This window comes from Manis pentadactyla, chromosome 11, assembly GCF_030020395.1.
Source record: "Manis pentadactyla isolate mManPen7 chromosome 11, mManPen7.hap1, whole genome shotgun sequence".
NCBI classification, from domain to species: Eukaryota; Metazoa; Chordata; class Mammalia; order Pholidota; family Manidae; genus Manis; species Manis pentadactyla.
The window spans coordinates 90832214-90858363 of NC_080029.1; the positions used below are offsets into that span (position 1 = coordinate 90832214).

At 39.0% G+C, this 26150-nt stretch overlaps 1 protein-coding gene across 1 annotated transcript in view; it reads left to right on the plus strand.

Moving 5' to 3' along the window:
• Positions 1 to 3761: 3761 nt before the first annotated feature.
• Positions 3762 to 26150, plus strand: part of RTF1 (RTF1 homolog, Paf1/RNA polymerase II complex component) — a 53966-nt gene continuing 31577 nt past the window's right edge. The window contains exons 1-3 of the mRNA XM_036923798.2: positions 3762 to 3976; positions 16378 to 16488; positions 25955 to 26102. Of these exons, the coding sequence (XP_036779693.1) occupies positions 3776 to 3976; positions 16378 to 16488; positions 25955 to 26102 (460 nt within the window). The 5' untranslated portion in view covers positions 3762 to 3775. The remainder of the gene's footprint in view (positions 3977 to 16377; positions 16489 to 25954; positions 26103 to 26150) is intronic.

Sequence of the window (26150 nt, forward strand, 5' to 3'; positions counted from 1 at the left end):
ACCTGTTCAGCTACTGACCACCTGTGGAATGGGTGAGCTATGGACTAAATCTGCATAGGACTTTGAACTCAGCTGAATCCTCCAGCTTAAGGATCACCATGATTTTATTGCTGTTGTTATTGTATGTTATTAGTCTGGTTGTAACAGTTATGTCAACCTATTGGATTCTGGTCACAACTATGGAAAGGAGCAGAGGTCTGGTACACCTTGCTCCAGTTTTCTTGCACAGGGTCCATTGCAGAAGATGGGAAGTGAGTAGATTGGAAGGCAAGATTTCTGGAGGGGTGGGATGTGGGTAAATTGCAATATTTCCAGAATCTCTCCCCTGACATTATTGCATATCCATATCAATAGGTGTTTCCAAGGGGTGGAGAGAAGTAGTCTATCTCCATATCAATAGGTAATTACAAGGGGGAGTGAGAGCATATCTGGACTGCAGAGGTTGGGTGGGGTCTCTTTTTGCAGCCAGGTTGCCCTAGAGACACAGGCAAGAAGTGGATGATGACTGCTTGTATGCAATAAATGGGTTTCCCCCATTTTATTTCTCCCTTTGACTGATTTTGGTTTCAAAGGTATTTTTCCTGGAGCTGGGAAAATATCCCCACCCCACCCCTGTAGTTACAATTGGAAATCCCACCAAATGATTATGTTTCATGGGAAGACCTTCACTTAACTAAGGGCCATAAGGAAAGTGATGGTAAGAGGTGCACAACCTCACTAAAAGTTCCGTGGTGGTTCTCTGTAGGCCAGGACCGACAATAGGAGAGGCTGTTACAAAACTAGACTGGGAATGAGTGATGGGCTCTTGAAACAAGAGGTCAGGTGGCAGCACTGAACTGCCAGAAGCCAGGTAAATGTGATTATTATAATGAGTGGAAAGGTCGAAGTGAAGCCAATAGGTCCTGACCTTGAGAGAATTATGGAGATAGTTAACAAAAACAAAGCATGGCCAAGGGCAAAATGGATGGGTAGTTAACAAGGGTACTCCTCAAATTTCAATCAGAAGAAATCAAAAGTTGGGTGAATAGGAGGCTTGAGGGCAGGGCAGTTGCTCCAATAAAAAGTGGTCATCCTTTACCCACTTTTGGATCTGAGTCAGTTTTCAGACCCTGAACTCATTAATTAATGAGATCAGGTCTTCAAAATGAGTACCCTGCAACACCACAGCAAATACACACAGTAACAATTTCCCCAGTCTTTCTTTCAAAGTTCAAATGCATTCATGAATTACTATTTTCAAACATTTTTTACATATAGTTGTAAGGAACAGAACACTAGTTCATTTAAAATTGTTAGTGAATCCAGTTTTGTCATTTTGCATTTTCTCAACCAACAGATATTAACATCTTTTTTGTCCTCTGGGGGGTCCACATAAAAAGAGGTCCTCACAGCAGTTTAAATGTGCACGCTTTTTACAATGTTTATGCATGTATAAATGTAAGCTCTTGAGAGCAGGGATCTTATCTTGGTCACTTATTCATCTTGTTCAGCATCTATCTCAGTGCTTAATACATATATGTCGAATACATATATACACATGCAAACAATTTTGTTTGTTTTGGTAAAGAGTGGATGTACATTTTGGGATGGCAGAATTTTGCATAGCTTTTTTTCCTTTATATTTTCATGTCCCTAAATTTACTTACAATAAATAAATAAATCAGGGAAAAAATTTATAATCAGAAAAAGGGTATTTTATTTCCCTCAAAATGTTAAAAATCAATGTAATAACAAATTAATACTCAATGTACAAAGTTCAAACAGCAATTGTACAAATTGAAAAATAAAAATCTCCCATCTTCTTCTTCCTTCAGCCCCTTCCCACTGTACTATCCCTCTACTCCCACTAAACAATTTTAACAATTATAGCTGACATTTATTGAGTACTTACTCTTTGCCACAAAGTATTCTAAGCACTTTTTTACATGTATTAACTAATTTAAGCCCTATCCTCATTTTACTAAGGGAAAACTTTCATAGGTTGGCTGTTCTGGAAGCCAACACCAGAGGAAGTTAAAGTACATGATACTTATTCATTCAAATTAGACACTATTTAGTCTTAACATGGACTAACTCCAACCCATGAATCATTAAGAAGACCCCTTGCAGAAAGATCACATTCAATAGATTTAATTCAAATAAAGAACATACCTTGCTTAATGGCAGTTAAGGGTCACCGACTATATATTATGGCTTTCTTTTACTAACTCATTTAAAGAGGGTCCTTAGAGAATGGCACCATGCTGCAGGGTGGCTAGAAATAGGGGAGTTGGCCTGGTCATTTTGGTCATTGTGGCCATGGGCTCAGTTCTAAGAATATCTTCGTGGAGGGAAGTCTAGGGGTTATATTTTAGGAAAAATATTTTGGTGTAAAGAGTTAGTTGGGTCTTACTAGGTTTTCTCTATCTAAATCCTGAACATTTTTTCAAGCTAACAGGCAGCAAACAGGACATAAAGGTATGTGTTTAGTTCCTGGGATTTCCCTATGTATGACATTTTATTGTATTATTTTTTTAAGGCATGCACATTTGTGATGTGTAATGCAAACTTGCTGGAGAAAACAACATTTAGGCAGTAAAAGCGGAAAGCAAAAGGGAGCTAGAGAGCAAAAACACATCAACCTGCCTGTGCCAGAGATACCGAGGGAAGACTGGGTCTAACTACCAAGTTCACTACCAGAATAAAGAACAGACTCCAAAAAGTTTTGATAACAGCTTCAAATTACTATTGCTTATGTTCCCTACTTTATATTCCAAATCTTACAAAGAAATGACTCCTGAAGTTGCCCTTTTTATCGTTGACCTCAACAAGCATAAAATTTATTTCCTACACACACCAATCTCCCAAACTTCCTCTCCACCGGTGTTCCGTATTTTGATGAAGGGTCTACTCACAACTAGCTTTTAAGCCAGAACTTGAGCATCACTTACGTTTAGGACCTCGCCTTATCCCTCTCCCAGCTAATCTTCAAGTGTTGAGATTTCTACCTTCCAAATTATCCAGAAGCCATCCACTGCTTTCCATTTCCACTGCTTCTTCCTTAGTTCAGGGCATCATCCACATTTTTTGCCAAAATGACACTATCAGCATAATGTGGTCTCCCTTCCCTTAGTCTCCCTCCTTTCCTTTATCCATTCGCCATACTGCGGCCAGAGCAAATCTTATCAAATCTAATAACGTCGTTCTTCAGTTTAAAATTCAAATTTCCTAATACAGATTATTAGGCTCCGAATAATGTGGCCGCTGTGTCTCTCGAAACGTACCATAACCTCTATTCGGCCACAGTGAACTTTCAGTTCCCTGAACCCAACCTTTTCTATTGTCTCTGGGCCTTTGCCCACGCGGTTCTCTGCATGGAACTCTCTAATACTCTTCCTGCTGGTAATTCAGATGCATCCCCCAGCTCCTAGCTCAACTGTCACTTGCACGGCCCAGGTAGGCAGGCTTTACCGCATCGGTAAGTCCAGCGTAGTCCAGGCGATGGGTGTGTGTCTTCCGTGTGTCCTCCTGTTGATTGACCCTTGATGTCGTCCTTGACACTCCACCAGTGTCAGACAGCTAAAAGGTTCCTCAGAGTGGACCTTGGTGCGCGCGGCTCAGTCCACAACAGGTAGGCAGCACACCAAGGTCCGGCCCCGCGGCGGAGACACACCCGAGGTTTCCAACGGCCGGCGCGTGCAAGAGCCAGCGTCCCGTTGCCTGGAACCCAGCCCCGCCTCGCGCGCTGCGTCGGGGGCCGCGCGGGGGGCGGAGTCAGGGGCGGAGCGGAGCGCGCATGCGCGGTCGCCTTTGTGTGGGTCGAGCAGCGGCTGCGGCGGCAGCGGCAGTGGCGGTCCCACTGGCAGGCGGGCAAGAGAGGAGTCCGGGCGGCGTCCGGCGTGGGAGCCGGGGGACCACCATGGTAAAGAAGCGGAAAGGCCGTGTCGTGATCGACTCGGACTCGGAGGACAGCGGCAGCGACGAGAACCTGGATCAGGTGAGGGCAGGCCGCGGAGGCGCGGGCCGGGGGAGCGGGAGAGCTGAGTCCGGGCCAGGTGAGCCGGGAGCCGGCCGGGCCCGGGGCCTCCCGGCCCGAGCACTTGGCCCGCCCCGTGCCCTGACCTCCGTTGCCGCTCCTTCCTGCTCTCCCCACAGAGCCCCGGGCCCTCGGAGTCTGTCCGGGGCCTGGAGACGGAGCCCCGAGGACTTGGCGCCTTGGGCGGGGAGGCGGGGCAGGGACCGGGCTGGTGGGCCTAAGGCTCAGGGGACCAGTGGGGTCCTTGTTTTGCCGGGGCCAGATCGGGGCAGCGGGCTGCAGGCCAGGCGATCCGGGCCTGGAGAGATAGGAAGTATCGCCCGCCAACCCAGGAGGCTGGGAGGTTTTGGAGGAGGTGCAAGGGTAAGCGTGGGGCGGTAGCGGGGGAGGGGACCGAGAAGGTGCGAACTCTGGAAGATGAAGTTTTTCAGACTAGGGGAGTGGACAGAGGAGGGGCGCTCCTAATGTTTTGGGTACCCTTTGCCTTGCTTGGCCAGGGAGACTTAACTGTGGGCACGAATGTATTTGGAAACTAAGGTCGTTTGTGGTTGAGAAGGGTCCCCATTGAGATGTCAGACTAAAGAAAACTCTTGGGAGGAGAAAAAGGAGTTGAAGTGGAGAAATATATAGGTCCTCATGAAGGGACTATGGCCGAGAAACCTCGGCCCAAAATTCTTAATTGCTTAGATTGTGCAGGAACCATTGAAAGTAACTTTTGGTCTCACTGTCTTGGGGTTGAATTGTCTAGAAAATGCTGTAGGGAAGAAGCTGTGCTTTGTAGCAGTGCTCTAGTGATACCAGAAGATACAAAGAGAATTTTTCTCCCTTGTTTGTGAACACATGCTGTAAAGAAAGAATATGCAAGAAAATAACCTTTGTAGTTGAATAGAGAGAGTACTGAACTTAGTTTGCAATTTTGAGTTCTAGCTATGTATCTTTGCTTAACTCTACGTATGATGTTAGTCTTGCCTATCTAATTGGGCTATTTGGAGGATCAAGTATTTGTTAAGAATCAGTGTGGTACAAGCACTTGCAAACTAAAGCTTTTGTATAGATGGCTTCTTGGGGGTCCTTTGTATTAGGCCATAGGTCTCAGGACTGCAATATTAGGGCATGAAAGGTGAGAACTTTAAAAGGAGGGACTAGAGATGTATTGAAGAAAAGAGGGCTGTTGTGAAAATAGTGATAAGAAGGTGGGGAAATAGTGGGACCTGTGGAGAACTATCAAATTGGGGTAGGAATTGAAAGATAAGTTGAAAATGTTCTCACAGAAAGGTTTCTGTAATCAACAAAAGTATCAAAAATATATTCTTGGCTGTAAGTTGGCTTGATAATTGTAGACTGGCACTTAGAATAAGAACTTTTTAAAAAGACTTTTCTGATCTTGAAGTGTAGATATTTTCGATAATAACATCAGCTACCATTTACATAGTGTCTGGGGTGAACTAGTCACCTCAGTTGCTTTATTTACATTGTCAAATTTTCAAATTATGTTGAACTTAGTATCATTTCCCCCATTTTACGTAGGAAAGTGGAGGTTGAAAAATAACTTATCTAGATTCACAAAACTTGTTAGTGGTAGGATTGGAATTTGAACCCAAATCTGCACTATCACAAGGCCTATATTTGCGTGCACTATCCCAACTTAATCTGTTAGTCTTCATTTTTCCTACTGCAAAATGAGGGTGATGTTTCATGGTCATCTTCCGTGTTGCTGGAATTTGTACTTGTAAAATGTATTGAATAGTTTAAACAAAATTGTTGCACCAGTTACAAAGATTATTTGGGGGCTTCCTGATGGTGAATGAACTAAATGGCAAGTTTTTCTGTCCTTAGTGATTGATTTTCCACAGAATTCTGACAAGTGAAATGATTTGAGAGCTTCCTTTTGTGGTAGAGAGAGATTTTACCTGATTCACAAAGAGCATTTCCAGAGTGGGAACTGGAGAGGGTTGCAACTTTAAACCAAATCTATTTGTTAAGAGAAATTGGCATGAAATGTCTAAGTAATATCTAATACATTTTAACAGCAATTTCAGCATCCTCATCTTCAACCACTCATTGGCATTCTTTCATCAGATGGAAACCAAATCAAAATTCCCTTTCCCTGTACATCCTAACAGAGGCACCAGTGCCTCCTATCTATTTGTTCAGCACTGTTCCAGGCTCTCAGAGAAATCAAAAAGAAAGATCTTTGCCCTTTAGAAGTTTCCACCAGAGACCTTTAGCAGAAGTTCAAAGTCAGTCTGGTTTGAGGATCCTCAGGACAAAATTAATGCATTCTGGGCCTTTCCTAACCAAGGTGCATTGGGCTGCTCCATCTAGTTCTGGGTCCTCATTGGGGTATAACATCATATTTGCTATCTGGCATAAGGTCCTTGTGGAAAAGAACAAACCATGATATATGTCTAGTGTGAGAGTGGAGCACAGTTAATAAGGAGGTTCTTTGTCCCTGGGTTTTCCAGATAAGCCATTATGTCAGAAATACTATATCTCCAACCAAGTTCTTACTGAAGGTGCAGCAGGTGAGCATCCTGTATTGGTTTTTCCTTGTGCTGGGAAGAGGACCACCTGTGTCAGAAGCAGGGGTCCCATCCCAGACCTACTGAATCAGACCCTCAGGGATAGAGCCCTTGACTCTGCATTTTTACCAGGTACAGCCCAGGTACTTATTTTTGTTAATAATTGAGACCACTGTCTGTATGCAACCTAACCTTTTTAGTAAGACACTAAGTAGTTTGGGAGAGAAATCACTTCCTGTTTTGGCCATAGTGTGTGCACATTATCACTGAAGAAACTTAACAGAGATGTTTAAGGTGGCAAAACTGCAGGTTCTTCTAAATCTCTGAAGCCATTTGAATTGTTGAGATGCTTTTTATTGAGGACTATTTCTTTTTCCCTTTCCTCTGGATGAGAAGAGGTATGTAGTAACTGAAAAAGAGCTGTTTAAAATTTGTTTTAATTTTCAAAGGTTTCAGACCTTTGAAAATTAGAAGAATTTTTTTAAACAAGTGATCTGATAGTAACCTTATTTTTTTATGTTGGCCACACCCTTTCTTCAATATTTTAAAATGCAAACATGAAGATACTTGCTTTTGGCGCCTGTTGGGAAAAAATAACAGAATTTGAGGCAAATCTAGGCTTTTTCCCATCATGCACCTCTATGACATAAAGTTTGTCCTTCTTTATGAAGTAATATATATGCAGTGGGTCCTGTAAAGTGAAAAGCATCTAAGATGATAAAGGAATCATAGTTCTCTATTCAGATCAATACAATTCAGTATTTATACAAGCTGTGCTGTCTTTCTCAAGAAAAAGAAAGTTGAGTTTACTTGTTGCATACTCAGATGCTTTATTTCATAATTTTCTTTCTTATTTAAAGTGATTTGTGTTGTCATGTTTTTCTCTGTTCATCCTACTTGAAAAAGCAATAATTAAATTTGTCCTTGAAAGAATAGGCCCCTTAAGTATTTTCTAGAAATTATTTTTAGACAGTATGTAAAAAATGTCATTGTTATAAAGTATCTGTCCATAAACCTTCCCCTAGAAGTTGTGCTTCTCATTAATGTAGTCTTTTTACACTAAAGCAGAGTTTGAAGTCTAAAATGAACTTGTAAGAAGTTTCAGTGTTAACTTGTGGAGTTTTTAATTTGTGTCCTAATGTTGCATGTAGCTTGGTATATCTTTGTTGGTAATTCCACTTTCCTTTAGAACTAGTGCTTGAAAGACTGAGTCCCACAGGAACTAACAGAAGTTTTTAGGAAAAATTCAAAGCCCATCTTTCCATACTGGTTCTGTTGGTATACTTCTTGCTCCCTTCCTTGACTGTAGGTTCTCCAAAAGCAGAGATTATTTATCTTTCAGCAAATTTGTTAGTGCTAGATACTAGGCTGTTGGGGAACAAAATGGGAGCAGTTTCTACGTTCCAGGGTCTTAGAGGAGAGAGAGAAGAGGAAAGGAGGAGGAGCCAAAAGATGGGCGGGAGGGAAAGCAGGCATTGCTTGGAACGTCATTTCCTTACAATATCACTACAGGCTATGAAGGAAGAGCGAGTAGACCAGGACCGTGTACTAGCGAGGTGGGAGTGACATTTAAACTGAGACCCGAATGTATGTTAGAGAAAAGATTAGGAGGAGACTGAAGAGTACAGGGATGTGTGGAATGTTCATGGTTGAGGGACCAGCATATACAAAAGCATCGAGGCAGGAAGGACCAGCACTCAAAGTGAAAGAAATGCAGGGTGACTGGAATACAATAAAAAATTATCCCCAAACTGGAATAATTGGAGAGAGAGTGGTACAGAAGTAGCTGCAGAAGTCATCTCTGTTTGGACCCTTTGTAGCTGGAAAAGCTACTTTAGTAGGTCACAACCAGCATTAAAAATAAAAATGAAATTGAATCAAATAGAAAACATTGTGTGTTAGATCTAGTAAAGATAAATATTGTTTCATGGAACTTTATTTGTGTTTCGCATACATACATACATGTCTATACTGGGTCATGAGGTCTAATTTATCTGACTTACTGGTGGCTGGGGTTAAAAAGAAGTTTTAAAACCAATGGCAGGGCCATATTGGCAATATTAAGGACTTTGGACCTTACTCTGAGAGTAATAAGGAACCATTGAGGGATTTTAAGTTCGAAAAGGTGTCAGATTTGTCTTTTAAAAAGTTTGTCCAGGCTGCTATATGGAGAGTAATATGGAGAACAGGCATTAGTTAGATGACAGAGGAGTCCAGGTGACAGATGGTTGAGAGCAGAAGTTCCATTAGAATGGAAGCTCCAGGAGGACAGGGCTGTTTGTGTAGTATCCCTGTACCTAGAACAGTTCCTGGAGTGCAGTAGGCACCCTGTCAATAGCTGTTGAATGAATGTCTGACTTGTACTGGTATGACAGTTAGACCACAGAAAGTAGAATCAACTGGACATAATATTCAGGATATACAACTGAAAGGACTTAATGACTGGATGTTGGGGGTGAGGAAGAGGAGGTTCTGGCATGAAATGGTGAACCCTGAAGGAAGATCAGGTCTAAAGGTGAAGAACATGAGTTCAGTCTGGAATGTATAGAGTTTAAATTTGTCTGTGAGATATCCAAGTGGAGACATCAAGAGGGTAGTTGAAAATAGTACCTGCCTGACACAGAGTAGACACTTAATAAATCTTTGAATCTTTGTTGAATAAGCAAATGCTGCTTGCTATAGCCACAGTGAAAAGTTTCTAACTTGTCTGGTTACAGTATGACTACTTAGAGATGAGGGACACTGTAATTTGTGGATTCTTGCTCCAGCCCTACTGTAATACTGATATCCCTTCTTTAAAGGATAAAAATGTGTACGAGTTAGCAAGTGTATTAGAATGTATTAAGTAAAAACAAGTAACAGTAGTTAAAAAATTTTATGTTCCCTTTATTTGAATGGGTGAAAACTGATTTTATGTTGTCAAGTCTATAACATTGTGGGCATTTACATATATAACTTTGTATTTTATCTAACCAAAGTTAGAATTACTTTGCTAGAAACTTGAAGGGGAAGTTTCCATCTTTAGTGCCAATCATATGAAATGTAAAGGGTTGTTCTACCACCACTTTGGAATTACTACTTCAGAAGGGATTTTATGTATGTTCATTGTTTTGATTTTCTTTTAATTATAAAAATAGTACAAGAGGAACAAAATAGCAGTAGACTCATAGACACTGAGAATGAACAAGTGGTTACCAAGGGGAAAGGGTTAGGGCGGGTTTGGGGGGAGGGTGAAGGGGATAAAGGGACACAATAATTTGCAGTCATAATAAAAGTTGGTCACAGGATGGTAGTACAGCATGGAGAATATAGTCAATGATTTTGTAACATCTTTTTGCATTGATAGATAGTAACTGCAGTAAAGGGGGTGAAGATTGAATATGGGTAACTGTTGAGCCACTGTGTCGTATATTTGAAACCAACATAAGATTGTTACCATCAGCGATACTTCAATAAAAAAAATAACATTTGCTTGTTGAAACAGTTCATACAAAACAGAAATACCCCGCTGCCCAACAAACACATGCAATGGCTCTGTTCCTTACCCCTGTTGGAATCGTGCTCATCTATCAACAACTCTGATATGAAGTGAAAACAGGAATTAACATCTCAAATTTAAACCTCTGAATTACTACTCTTTCCTCAACATCTCTCAAGTCTTCCCATTTCTCTCTGTCCCTGTGTTTCCTTCCCTTGTCCAGTTCACCATCCACTCTGATGCTGCTGCTGTGGATTCCTTCTTGACTCTGCGTTTTTACCCTGGCCCCTTTAGTCTGCTTCTTTGTCAGAGGGCTCCTTTAAAAACCCTTGAGGGTTGTTTACTCCTCTGCTTAAAACCATTTGATGGCTCCCCACTGCCTTCAAAATAAAATCTCTGCTCCTGAAGCTGCTTTATAAACCTTGGAGTGATCTGGTTTTTTCTTAACCTCCAACCTGCCTCATTCCATTCTCCCCCTTGCCTGCTAAGCTCCAGTCATATTGGTTCTCTTTCAGTTCTTTGACTAAGCCAAGCTGTTGCTCACTTCAGGGCCTTGGCTATTCCATCTGGAGACCTCTGACCAGAAAACATACCCTTCTTTCTTCCTGAGAAGTTTTTAGTCTCAGCCTAACTGCCATTGCCCCAGAGAAGCCTTCCCTGATCACCGCAGTTAGATAGGTGCCCCATTCACTTCCTTCGAAGCACTTACCACTAGATAAAATAGTTTTTTAACTTGGTTATTGTCTGTCTCCCTCAGTTGATTTTTAATTCCATGCAGTCAAGGACTGTGTATTTTTTTCATGACTGCCCTGGGCTTGGTACAAAATAGGTGCCGGTAGTAGAGTGACCATCTGTCCTGGTTTGCCTGGAACTGAAGAGTTTCCCAGAATTCAGGACTTCCAGTGCTAAAACCAGAACAGCCTGAAGCAAACCAAGATATTTGGTCCCCCTGGCTGGTAGTAATTTCTTATATTAGTTTTATTTGTGGAATGAATACATGAAAAAGAGCTCTCAGCATGCTTAATTAGCTATAAAAAACTGATGTTTATACACATGGGCTTTTATTTTCCTTTTCTGGGGTATAGACTGTGTATTCCACTTCCATGTGATCATAGGAGGTTTGATTTAAAGAGATGATATTTAACTTCCTTTAAGTAAGAAAGGACTAAGAAGTTGCTTTATTACAGGTTAATTTTGACATAACATCACAAAAAGTACACTATTTGTGAATGATAGGCTGGAGGAATTAAATCTTAAGGTTTTTGAGTCTTCATATACTGATGGATTAGAATTCTAATCTTAACCAGAGTAATGCTATTTTAATAAACACCACCTTAGTGTAATTAGATTTGCTCTATTTTAGAGTCTCAGTTTTGGCAATCTAGTTAACTAGGATTTTAGGCAATGTTAATGAAACTGCTCTAGAAACCACGTTGGGCATTGGCATTACTTTAAGCAGATCTTTAGTTCAGCTTAAATTTGATGAACCATGCTGGCACCTCACCCACACTGCCATTCCCGTAGAGGAATGCCAAGATAAGTAGGGAAGATTTTCCACTGGATGAGAAGACATACAGGGATGATGGTGTGAGAGCACCTGATACACAGAAACGTATGAGTCGTAACACAGTGAAGAGGGCCGGCAGGATAGAGCTGCAGGTGGACCTAACCTTGTGTGTGTATTAGTTTCACTTTGGCTTTTTTGAGTACAGGTGTTGGATAAGGTAACCCCTACAGGTAGCAGATGTGATGGCCTCTTCATGTGTGAGTGTTGGAAAGATCTTTCTGCTGCACATTGGTCTGTTTACCTGTACTTACGAGTCCTCAATAGAATATGAAGGATTTAACTATAATACATAGGCTTGCCATGAATTTCCCAGTAACTTCCTTTACAGTTCTCACTTATGGAAAGGGTATCTTTCACACTGTTAAGAGGGTCTTTGCTATCTCCATACTATTGTTAATAAGGTATTTAATGTTGTAAAAGGGAAACTGTGCCTATCATATGCAATTGTTCATTGATGAAGGAGAGCCATTTGTTAGGTTTTAAGTGTAGAGTGGAACATCTTGAATACTAAGGCAGTACTAACATCTTAACACTTTTATTACAATAACTTTTAATGTATGTCTAACTGCTTTTAATAGCTTAATGTTTCAGAGAAGGATTTGATAGTGTATCTAAATCTGTTATAATAAGTTGGTTATAAAACAGTTGTAGTGCATTTGTAAATATTAGAGGGTCAGGAAAGAGATTACTTACCAGAAATCTTTCTCAGTTTTACAAAACTGCATTAAGGTAATGTGGGAAAAAGATAATGGTAAAGGTCATACACAAATTACCATATAACCTAGCAAACACTCCTAGGTATTTACCCAAGTGAAATAAAAACTTATGTTTACAAAAAAAACCTGTACATGAACATATAATTGCCCCCATATGGAAACAACACAAATGTTTTTCAACTGACAAATGGATAAAGGTGGTACATCCATACAGTGGAATACTATTTAACAATGAAAGGGACAAACTACTGCTATGTGCACAACATAGATAAATCTCAAATGCCTGTTATGCTATTAAAGAAGCCAGACTCAAAAGGCTACATACTGTGTGATTTCATTTATATGATATTCTATGAAAGGCAGAGCTATAGGGACAGAAAAGAGGTCTGTGATTGCCAAGGGATTGGGGGAGGAATATGAAAGGGCTGATGAGCATAAGAACACTTTACTTTTTCATTCCACAGCAGTAACTCTTATTGACTAAATGCAAATTACAGCAGTATTTGGGATGATAGAACTGTCCTGTATCTTGACTGTGGGAGAGGTTAAATGTATGTATTTGTCAAATTCATAGACCTGTGCATAAGAAAGGATAAAATGTTGTGTATGAAAGTTGCACCTTAAGTTCTTTTTTAATTTGAGAAAGTTAACTTCTTTTTTGATGCTCAGTTAATTTTATATATTTTAAATTTATTTTTTATTAAAGTATTGCTAATATACAATCTTATGTTGGTTTCAAATGTGTATCACACTGGTTCAACAGTCCCCGTGATGAACTTATATTGTGATTGTGAATTATTGTGCCCTTTTACCCCCTTTCCCCCACTGCACCTACCCCAACCCCTTCCTCTTGGCAACCGCTAGTCATTTCTCAGTGTCTATGAGCTTACTGCTGTTTTATATTCATTTTGTTTTGCTTAATTTTTATATTCTACAATAAATGAAATCATATGGTATTTGTCTTTCTCTGCCTGGCTTATTTCACTGAGCATAATACCCTCTAGATCCATCCATGTTGCAAATAGCAGGATTTCTTTTCTTTTTATGGCTGAGTAATATTCCATTTTATATATGTACCACATCTTTATCCATTCATCTATTGATGGACACTTAGGTTGCTTCCATAACTTGGCTATTGCAAATAATGTGGTAATAAACATAGGGATGCATATATCTTTTTGAATCAGGGATTTTGTTTTCTTCGGGTAAATTCCTAGGAATGAAATTACCTCCTAGGGTCAAGTGGTATTTCTATTTTTAGTTTTTTGAGGAACCTCCATACTGCTTTCCACAACGTTGAACCAATTTGCATTCCCACCAACAGGGTAGGAGGGTTGCTATTTCTCTGCATCTTCACCAGCATTTGTTATTTCTTGTCTTTTGGATAGTGGCCAGTCCAAACAGGTGTGAGGCAATACCTAATTGTGGTTTTAATTTGCATTTGCCTGATGATTAGTGATGTGGAGCATCTTTTCATGTGCCTGTTGACCATTTGTATTTTTTCTTTGGAGAAGTGTCTGTTCAGGTCCTCTGCCCATTTATTTATTGGGTTATTTGCTTTTTTGGTGTTGAGTTGTATGAATTCTTTGTATATTTTGGATGTTAACCCCTTATCAGGTGAGTTGTTTATGAATATATTCTCCCATACTGTAGGATGCCTTTTTGTTCTACTGATGGTGTCCTTTGCTGTACAGAAGCTTTTTAGTTTGATGTAGTCCACTTGTTCATTTTTTGTTTCCCTTGCCCAAGGAGATATGTCTGGGAAAAAATTGCTCATGCTTATATTCAAGAGATTTTTGCCTATGTTTTCTTCTAAGAGTTTTATGGTTTCATGACTTACATTCAGGTCTTTGATCCATTTTGAGTTTACTTTGTGTATGGGGTTAGACAAGGATCCAGTTTCATTCTGTTGCATGTAGCTGTCCAGTTTTGCTAACACCAGCTGTTGAAGAGGCTGTCTTTTCCTCATTGTATATTCATGGCTCCTTTATCATATATTAATTGACCATATATGTGTGGGTTTATATTTGGGCCTCTATTCTGTTCCATTGATTTACTGGTCTGTTTTGTGCCAGTACCAAATTGTTTTGATTACTGTAGCTTCGTAGGAGAGCTTGAAGTCAGGGAGCGTAATCCAGCTTTGTTCTTTCTCAGGACTGCTTTGGCTATTCGGGGTCTTTTGTGGTTCCATATGAATTTTAGAACTATTTATTCTCTTCATTGAAGAATGCTTTGGTATTTTGGTAGGGATTGCATTGAGTCCGTAAATTGTTTTGGGCAGGATGGCCATTTTACAATATTAATTCTTACTATCCCATGGGCATGGGTTAGAATTCCATTTATTGGTGTCTTCTTTAATTTCTCTCTTGAGTGTCTTGTAGTTTTCAGGGTATAGGTCTTTCATCTCCTTGGTTAGGTTTATTCCTAGGTATTTTATTCTTTTGATGCAGTTGTAAATGGAGTTCTTTTCCTGATTTCTCTTTCTGCTAATTTGTTGTTAGTATATAGGAATTCAACAGATTTCTGTGTGTTAATTTTGTATCCTGCAACTTTGCTGAATTCAGTTATTCTAGTAGCTTTTTTTGGTGGATAATATCATGTCATCTGCAAATAGTGACAGTACATTAAGGTTTTAAAAGACCATAAACACAAATATTACTGTAATCTGCATTTGGTCAATAGGTATTACCATTTTGGTATAAAAAAGTAATATTTTTAATGATCTTCAGCCTTTTCAGGAAGTTAGTATGCTAGGTCTCTCTAATGAAATGGGAAGAGTAACACTTCATGACTGCCTCTGAAGAAGACAGCACAGCAGCTGTTAATCTGAGAAGGTCATTTTCTCATTCTGGCCAAGGAGGGTATACTCCTAAAATAGAGACTGGAAAAAGAAAACAGATACTTTGTAGCAATCTATTATTTTAAAATCTAGCTTGGCACTTGACCTATAATTGTATAGCGCCATTGTCATCAAGTGCCAAGCTAGTATTTATTAGTTGTATTTGTCTCTTTCTTGGCAGAAAGGAAAATGTTCTTAGACTAGTAAACCATGAATTTGGAGCTAGGATTCTGTTTGCCCTGGTTTGAATCCTGGCTCTGTCATGTACTGTGTTACCTTGAGTGAGTTATTAATCCTTCTGCTTCTTAGTTTCTTTATCTTTAAATGGGGATAATAATGATACTTTACTGTAAGGTTATCAGGAAGATTGAATGTTAGATGCTTAGGAAAATATCTGACATCTACTAAGTACAATAATATTTTGGCTAGTATTGATATTAGTAGAGAGCAAGAACCAGAGCAAGTATCCTTTTGTTGCATTTTTGAGTGACTGGACTGAGTTGGGGAGAAGTTAACAGGAGAGGGGAAACCATGTGAGAGTAAATTCTGGTTGTAACTGTGACTTATTTAATGGCACATTCCTTCTTCTCTAATCTATTAAATCAGCAGGATGCGGCAGGGTGGTGATGGGAATATTTTGGCTGTCAAATTAGGATACTGATTTAGTGGCCAGACACTTACTGCTTGTTGTCAGACCCTAAATTGAAACCAGATATATATTTCTTTTTTCCTGGGTTAAGCATTCAAACTAAAAGATGACCTCAGAAGCTTGTAGTTTGTCAGCTTATTCAAAACATCACCACAAATGCCAGTTTTACCCTTAATTACAATAAGATTCTCAGAGTAGCAGTGAGCTATACCAGTAAAAACAGTGAGCAAATTACCTTTGTAAACATGGTTCTTACCATTTTTCACTCCTGATAATTAGCACTTCTATAGCTTATAGAGGAAATGGTAACAGTTTGGGGGTAGCTTCCAGTTCAGTTATCTAGTCACTGTTCCATTTCGGATAAACATTTCCCATCAGAGGGAGGGGACAGATTAGAAAACATTTCTTCAGCACTTACAGAATACTGTTAGTTGGTTTGTTCATATAGTATGACAATAGTTCCCATGATGGTGTCCTTCAGTTGAAAGCACAAAGAAGTAGAAGAGATCTAGGAAGGGTGGGCATTTTATTAATTTTGGATATTTCTTCTCTATTAAATGAAACTCAGTGTGGCTGCTTCTGCCCTATTAGGAGCTCTTGTTCCTGGCAAAGCGGAAACGCAGCGACTCTGAGGAGAAGGAGCCACCTGTGAGTCAGCCTGCAGCCTCCTCAGACTCTGAGACGTCCAACAGTGATGATGAGGTGGGTGTGGAGGGGCCGAGTCCCTGGGACTGATGGGTATTTGAGGATTCTGAGCTGGTGATTCCTGACAGCCTCTTTTCTTAAACTGAGACCTTACCATCTGAGATCTACAAGAACTTCGTAGGGAAAGTTCTCAAGGTGTTATGGTCCTTGTACTGCTTGTTACCTAGTGGGTGCCTCTGCAGGTCATTCGTGGCCATTCTTTAGTTTCTTATTTCCAGCTCTATTGCAGAAGGAGCACAATTTGTTAGTAATCATCTCTTTTTTTTTTGGACATCTTTTTAATTTCACTTTCTTGGTAGAAATTCTACCAAGAATGCCATATTTTAGTGGGAACTACTTTAGCAAGACAAAAGGATTTCTTTTGGGAAAATTGAATCAGCATTCCTCAGACTGGTGGCCTTAACTCTGAAGGAGGAAAATCCAGCTTTTCATTGTTTCCCAAACTGCCCACCGCCAAATAAGGCCCTAAAAGATCCGGAACCTTAAGTAAGAGAGAGATGAGGGTCTTTGAAGCACTCCTGCATGTTCCTTATTTGATTTAAAATACTTTTTTCCCTTAGTAATTTCCTCGAGAGGCTGGATATCACCTTTCTGTTTAATCACTTCCCTGCAATATAGGAAAATATTTTTAGCTGTACTTATTTTGTTTTAAAGTTTCCCTAAAGTAAAAAATGTTTTTTATTGTAGTGAAATTTAATTAACAGCTAGAACAGTATTTACCAGTGTCCTACATAATGCACATTAGGAATGATAGCATTCTGATTGACTATAGTGACGTTCTCTTAATCTTAAATAACTTAGTAGCCCTAAAATTGCTTTCCACAGCAAGAGGTAGTGAGTTTTATTCTTTTGTTTATTTCTAATGGAGAAACTAGAATTCCTCTCCAAGTAATAAAATAACCCAATCTGTTAGAAAAGCAATGGGCTTGTTGAAATAATTTGCCTTTTGTTTTTGTTTTTTTCTATTAAAAAAAAAGTGAATAGACTGTACAGGAAAATCTTGAAATAATTCCCTTTCCCTCTAATCCTATAACAACTACTTTTATTTTTCATGTTTCATGTTTCAGAAGTTATCCGCTGTGGATTTCCCCCTGCCCCCAATATTCTATTAAGTATGCATCTAACTTGTGTCTGGAATACTTTGTAACATGTTTCTGGTCTTTGCAGTTCCTTAATCTACAAATAATAACTGTCTTATGAAGTATTCAGTCCTCCATGTTCTTGTCATTAGAGCAGAGTCCTGAGTGTGCAGTTACTGTAGGGATTCCGTCATCCTTTTTAGCTGCTTCTACCAGGAGAGCAGAGGATGTGTCATCTCCAGAGCATTAGAGGAACCCAAAACTTGTGCTAGAGTTGCTCCAGTAACCATAGACACTTTTACAGCTTAGCGTTTCCTTAGTCCTTCACAGCTCCTTAACCAAGTCCTCACCTTAGAAAGCTGCCCAGTTGCTTCTGCACTTAGTGGAGAAAAAGCTGACAGGCAAGCTGTGTCCTGCAAGTGGGAATGAGACTGAATAACTTGTCCCCCACAGGGTTGTTAGCTCCTCCTGCTCCTCCAGGTCCCAATAATCCAGCCCACTGGCTTCTTGCAGCTCCACTCCAGTCCCCTTTCCCCACTGCAAGGGATAGCAGCCTCTATATCATGGCCATTCTGAAGGGCATTTGTTCTTTGGTGTGCGGTATCACTCTTTGGCCCAGACTGCTAGCTTAGCACAGAGTGCCTCCAAGTTATAGCACATATTATTTTGGACAGTTAAGCAAATTGTCCAAAAAGATTAAGAAAATCTTTTAAAAAAAAATCCTACCAACCACAAGGAACTTAGTGCTAATTACCATGAAACGAGATTTATGGCTGGTATAGAGATGTTTTATTTTTTTATTTTTTTATTTTTTTTTATTGAAGGGTAGTTGACACACAGTATTACATTAGTTTCAGATGTACAACACAGTGATTCAACATTTATATACATGATAATTCTAGGTACCAGCTATCACCATACCAAGTTGTTACAATATTTTGACTATATTCCTTATGCTATACATTACATCCCGGTTACTTACTTATTTTACAATTGGAAGTGCATGTATATATATATATATATATATATATATATATATATATATATATATATGTGTGTGTGTGTGAGGGCATCTCTCATATTTATTGATCAAATGGTTGTTGACAACAATAAAATTCTCTATAGGAGGGGTCAATGCTCAATGCACAATCATTAATCCACCCCAAGCCTAATTTTCGTCAGTCTCCAATCTTTTGAAGCTTAACGAACAAGTTATAGAGATGTTGTAGAGTGAATTAAGGGGACTTCTGGAGATCCTTAGAATATAACATTTGAGACAGAGGCTCTTGCTTTTTTTTTCCTCTCTCATAATATTCATATATCTCTGTAGGTAAAAACTATATACTGAAATAATTTGCTATGTCTTCTAATTTCTGCTATGGCTTTTATATCCTTATTATCTACAAACTAGCCTTTACAAATTTGATTGTTAAGGCAGCAATTTTCAGATGGAGCCTCTACTTATACCAGAAGCTACTCTGGAGTTTTTTTTATATACTGCCCAACCCTTCTTTCTTTCCAACTCTTTTATTGTTCATTGTTATTAGTCAGCAATGAATACAGGTAGAAAGAAGATACCTCCTGTTTTGTAGGACATAAAACTGGTCAGAAAACAACTGAGTTAGAAGGTTAATGGGTGGTTTATTATAAGCAGAAACATGTACTGACTTTTTTAGCTAAGTGATTGGAGGGGGGAATAGAGTTGGGAAAGTTTCCTATCCAGAACAAAGTGAATACCTTGGACATTAAGTATAAGGTTCAGTTAGAGAGGGAATAGTAGATATATCATGTATAGTATCTTTGCAGGGAGAAAGAAAACCCAAGTTTAATGAAAAAGAATACACATGTGTATTATATTTGGTGAATGAATTATTCTCAGTAATATCTTGAGGCACATGTAAAAATAAGCAGGACTCTTTCTGTAAGGTTTACATTAACCAAGCCTGGGAAAATGGAAAACACACCTCAGAGGTAGGTCATAATGCTATGGTGTGGCATTTTGGTGCTGTTACTTCCTGTCTCTGAAAGCATTTGACAGGAGAAACACCACCAGAGTGCAAACAGGAGTGGCAAGGAGGGAAAATAACAAGGTTAGGAGGAGAGCTGGCAGCTGCTCACACACAAGATGGGACTTTTTAAAAAGGCCAAAACAAGTCCATTTGTTAGGAGGAAGAGTCCTACATCAGGTAGTTCAGAGTTCTTTTTAGAAACATGGTGATCTTACAGAAATAACTGAAGCAATAGATAAAGAAGAAAGCCTAGATTTTCACTGTTACCAGTAAAAATCACGTTGGATACCAAGAAAACCCTTTTGTTGTCATTCAAAATTGAATATAACTACGTTAGACAAAGTAAGGGAACAGATAAATTATGTTCTAATACTCTGTGCCTCAGCAAGAATTATTATTTTAAAAAGCTTCATGTATAGTCTTGTTTTCAACATTTTTGAGAAATAAAAGCATTTGGTCCAAGCCCTGTAGTTCAGCACTTGTCACACTTGTTTTTCCTTCCCCGGAACTTCTGTCAGCCTTCCTGGTTGCGTGTGTGCCCCCACTTGCCTCTTCACAGGCTCTGTTCTCTTCTTGCTTTCCCTGCATTCCAATTTTTTCTACTTTCTTTCTGATACTTCCTCCTTCCTTTTCTCTTATCCCATCTGATTTTCAGGCTCTCTGACTTTGATCTAATTGCTCTCCTATTCTCATTCTGTTACCTCTTACTTATAAATTCATTTAGTAATGGCTTTTCCAGGAAGTTAGCCTAAATATATCCAAGAGCATTTTGTTATTCATTTACAGTACAGATAATACATAATTAGCACATGCTTCCAATAAAGACCTTCACTGCTAAACTAATAGTTTCCTGTGTATATGTTGGTTTATTAAAGTTTTAATACACAGAATAACTCTGGAACAAGATGTTCCACACAGATCAATTATCCCGATACTGAAACAAAACTTCTGAAAGCTTAAATATAAAACTATTTGAAAACATTTTTGGTAGATATTATATATAGTGGTTTTTCTTACTGCTTTAGTCATGATTATGAATGGCAGTTGTACTGTGAAATAATGGCTTCCAAAGTATCAAGCTGCGTGGTACTGCTTTTTTTTATTGAAGTATCATTGATATACAATATTATATTAGTTTCAAATACACAACACAGTGATTCAACAGTTACCCATATTATTAAATCCTTACTCCCACCAGTGCAGTTACTATTTGTCAACATAGGAAGATGCTACAGAATTATTGGCTATATTCTCCATGCTGTACTACCACCCCCGTGACCAACTTATAATATAATTGGGAATTTTCATGCCCCTTTTATCCCCTTCACTCTTCCCTCCATCTCCAAACCCCTCCCCCAGGAGTCCCTTCTCAGTGTCTGTGTGTCTGCTGCTGTTTTGTTCATTTTGTTTTGCTTTGTTTTTATATTCCACAAAAAAAGTGAGATCATATGGTATTTGTCTTTCTCTGCCTGGTTTATTTCACTTAACATAATACCTTCTAGGTACATCTATGTTGTTGCAAATGATAGGATTTCTTTTTTTTTAATGGCTGAATAATATTCCATTGTATATATGTACCACATGTTCTTTATCCATTCATCTATTGATGGGCACTTAGGTTGCTGTCATATCTTGCCTATTGTAAATAATGCATCAGTAAACGTAAGGGTGCATGTATCTTTTTCAGTCAGGGATTTTGTTTTCTTTGGGTAAATTCCTAGAAGTGGAATTACTGGGCCAAATGGTATTTCTATTTTTAGTTGTTTGAGGAATCTCCATACTACTTTCCACAGCAGTTGCATCAATTTACCTTTCCACGAACAGTGTAGGAGGGTTCCCCTTTCTCTGCATCCTCGCCAGCATTTTTACTTCTTGTCTTTTGGATAATGGCCATTCTAACTGATGTGAGGTGTGGTTTAAATTTACATTTGCCTGATGATTAGCAATGTGGGGCATCTTTTCATGTGCCTGTTGGCCATCTGTATTTCTTCTTTGGAGAAATGTCTCTTTGGGTCCTCCACCCATTTTTCAGTCAAGTTAATTTTTTTTTTGGTGTTGAGTTGTGTGAGCTCTTTATATATTTTGGATGTTGCCCCTTATCAGATGAATTGTTTACGAATATGTTCTCCCACACTGTAGGCTACCTTTTGTGGTACTGCTTTCAAACAAAAAACCCCCCAAGTCAGGAACCCTGCCCACTCCATACTCCTCTTTACCTCTTGCTGGCCATTGTCAAGATCTAGAATAATGACTACAGAACTCTTTTGACAATTGCTTTGACTTAGTATAACATTCAGTTCACATTGAATCCTAAAATTTAAAAATCCAAGGGGTCACAGAGATCACCTGGACTCTTATTTCAGATAAGAAAACAGAGGCCAACAGAGTTTCTCATTTCCTTTTCCCATTGTAAATAGTACCTCATATTTTTGTACAATTTCTCGGTTCTGATGTGCTCTGAACTTCTTTTATTCTGACTCTTGAGTCTCAAACTGTCCTGATAAGTGGCTAAGACAGTATTATTATTCCTACTTTACAGATAAGGACACAGTCTCAGGTTAAGGGCTTGGGCTGTGTTCCAGTTCTTTTAACCTCTAATTCCAGTATAGTTTATCACTAGCCCAGCTGTTCTTGAACCCTGTTTACCTCAACATATTTCATTTCACCTATAGATTCATTTCAGAGTAACTGGGCTACAGTGGTTTCTACTCTGAATCTTGAGACCTAGAATATAATCTTCCTTGCCCATTAGAAATAACCTCTCCGAAATCCTGGAGTTTCTTTGCTTTTCTGCCTCCAGGATGCTCAAAGTACTCAGCATCTCAATGCCACCCAAGTCCAGTACCACCACTCCTCACCCCATGTCCTTCCTGTCTTCCAGCTGAGTGCCAGCAAGCTCCCCTGCTTCCAGAGTTGGAACCTGCTTACTACACCCCCAACACTCAGGCCTACAGGGTGTTGTATAGTACTAATCCTCCTTGTATCATTTGATAATTGCATCCCATTAGAGTACCTGTTATGTCAGTGAGAGTCAAATTGCCCATCTCTTTTATTAAAGAAACATCTATCCAGTCTTGGTTTTAGGTTTTCTTCACTGCATATATACTTCCCTGATGTTGTGTCAGAGCCTGCACACCTATAGAATGCTTGGAAAGCAGGATGTCAGTGTTTGGGATGGTCCTGACTGACAATGGGTCCTTTCCCTTTCCCAGTCTGAGCAGCTCTCCATGGGGGATGCTATGGCCTTGGTACTTAGATGCAGATCTGCAGGCACTCATTTTCTTATTCTTGCCCCCAGTGTGGTGCATTTTATGGCACTTTTAAGGTCACAACAGAGCTTGCCTTTTGTTGGGTCATTTCCTCTACTCTCTGCTGGATGGGGAGAGCTCAAGAGCATCCCTTTAGTTTTGTCTTTTACTCTTTAGGCCCATTTACGACCACACTCTAGCAATGAAAAAATAATTCATTTTCTCTCCATCTCAGAGGCAACAGAATAAGACTTTTTGCAGGGACAGGTGAGCGATCTCTGGGCTAATGGCTGGATTAATTAAGTTATTTCTCCATTGCTTTTTACCTGCTACAAGCCCTGACTGTCTCCTTTATATTTAGATTCTATGATGTTGGGAGCAGAGATACTGGCAAATATTTTAAAAATACATTCTGAGACCAAGAAACATTCAGGAACCTCTGGTTTATAGGAGTAAATGAAAAATAATTAAAATGCAATCTATTCTTTAGGGAAAAAAATCTTTGGAAGATTATCAGGATGCATTTGAGTCTCCTTCTCTGTATTAAATAGGAATAATAATGAGACTGGTCCCCAGATTTTAAGTGGTTTTTATCATTGGGTGGTGGAAATATAGACGAGTTTTTGGGGTTTTTTTAACTTTAAAAATACTTTGCCGTTTTTCTCAAAGCTTCATATAATGAACATATATTCTTAAAATGAGATTTTAAAGGTTTATCGAAAACAAGACACTTTGGAAAGTAAATATACAAGCAGCTTAATCCAGCTTCTCAGTGGTGTTCAGTTCAGTATGAATACTGATAGGTATATTCATAAGAAGTCATAAAAATATTCATTTTTTAATGTAAGGTCACCTACGTTATTATAATTCCCCTAAAGCCCTGTCACATATAAGTGAGCTTGGTTGTTGGCCACTGGCATGACAGATATACTGAGTCAGCCTCATGGAGGTGAGGCAGCTTTGTTGTCTCATTTATTTTGAAAACTGTTCAAAGAAGAAAAGTGAGGTTCCCTTCCCACACTCAGGTTAGGCAGGAAAGACCTTTTTAAGTTGAAACATTTTATTTTGTTCTGTTTTTACTCTTACTTTTCCTCCTCCTCCTTATCTAGGGGATAAACATCATAGAGTACAAATGAGTGGCAGTTGCTAGGCTCAGGCAGTGGCAGAACTGAAACAGATAAAGGGTGGAAGGATAAGGAAGCCAGATAGCTTCCTAGTCTCTCCTTATTGGATCCACCTGTGTGACTTTACATTTAAGTCTTTTTTGCTCATACTTTTTTTTCCCCTAGGGAGCCCAGAATTTGGCTCCATTGCACATGAGACCAAATCTGTAGCCAAAAATAGACTAGCCACTCTAATCCACATGTGATCCTGGTAGCTCTCAGCCTTTATGTTCGTGGCCTCTTCATATTCCCATTGAAGCACGAAGGGCAAAGACACCCTGTTTTGGAAGAGGTGGGTCATGCCCATTACAACCTATTGGTTATGAATAATTGACTATCTGGTATGTGTGTAATTGTATTATTTTTTGTAAGCAAAGCCAATGCAAAAGATATTTTATACATTATTGCCTCTAGTAATAACAGCATTATGAGCATAAGAAGTTGATCGATTTTAGCTCAGTTAAACTGAACCCTTTGGCCTTGTTTAGATTAAAATTTGAAATGGTTGAAAACCAGGCTTTAGAAGAGAAGCATTAGGATTCTTTTCTAAATAATGATCTAGGTGTTGAAATGTTAAAGCTGAGAAGTAAATTTACTTATAAAGAGAAGTCACTGTTCATTCACTTAATGTATCATTGTAGAACAGGTGGCAGTTTTATTTTCACCTGTCCCTTCTTCCTAGCTCTTGAGTACAAAAATAAAATGAGACAAAGTAAGAGTAAATTAAATTTAAAAATCAGAAGATTAAAATAGCACTCTTTCACAACATTTTTTCAAGGTAAACTAGCAAACTTTGGTTCTTAAGAATAGTCATATGGAACATTTCTAAGACAGAAACCTCATCAGAACTACCCCTCTACCCACTCTCAAAAAAAAAAAAAACCCCAAATAAACTTAGAATCTTAGACATTGTGAAGTAGGAAGTTAATTTTTTTTATCACATTACAGAAGAAACAGAGACTTTGTGCTTTTGTTAGTAGATGTAGAAATTTTATATTAATGTCAGATTTATAATTTAATCTGATGCTAGAAAGATGAAGATTATTCTTTATAGTACATAAAATTTCCAAGTAAAATATTTTTCACTTAAAATCATTCTCCTAAATTGACAAAACATCAAAGAGAGTATGGTTAGTGTAACTAAATAGTCTGAATTTTTAAGACAATTGTATGGTCCTTCAGCCTTATAATTAAAATGCTGGGTGAAGGCTTCTTTTGGCTTTGGGGTGATTAACTGCATTCATTACCTGTTACTTTGATAATGTAAATTGCAGGTTCCTTAATGTTTAGATGTATGGAATCTCCTGTTTATGATCTGATTTGAACATGCTGTACTATAATACATGCAGATTTCTGAAAAAAAGTTACACACACGAATGTATTTAATGATTTCCTTTGCTTTCTGCATCCTTGGAGTGGGCACCAGTGCTGTCATCCACGCCACCAACAGTGGCCCTCACCCTTTCTCCTTGTGCTTTCTGCAGTTTTCTCTTGCTGAGAAGCTTTATTCCTTGTCTGCCTGGGATGCACTCCAGAACTAAACCATCCTCTGTGTACTGAAGCCCAGACATACCAACCCTTAGCAATTACTGCCCTCTCTGCCACAGGAAACATGAGAAGCTGTTTTCTGTACTAACTGCATTTTAGTTAACTCAGTTGACTTGCCATAAAGTTGATAACCTTCTTTTTCTGTTGTGATATAACAAGTACATTAATCACTTTTGTTTATTATATCAGTCACCTACTATCTCTACGAAATTACAGAGCAGAAGTTACAAAGTTTTAACCAAGGTTCCAAAAAGTCCATCTTATCTTCATGTAAAGTGTCATTGTTTTGGGTCCAAACCAGTAGAATCTTTTAAACCATTCTGATGAACATCAGAGATTCTTAACTCTTGAATCTTCTGGCTTTTCCCAATAAACCACTTATTTCAGTTTTCCTTTCTTTTTTTTTTTCCTTGTAGTGGACCTTTGGCAGCAATAAAAATAAGAAGAAAGGAAAGGCCAGAAAAATAGAGAAGAAAGGAACCATGAAGAAACAGGCCAGCAAAACTGCTTCCTCGGGCAGCTCGGACAAAGACAGTTCAGCTGAGAGCTCAGCCCCTGAGGAAGGTAAGCCAGGCAGCCCATACCTGGGAGTGAACCTCTGCTCTTGTCAGG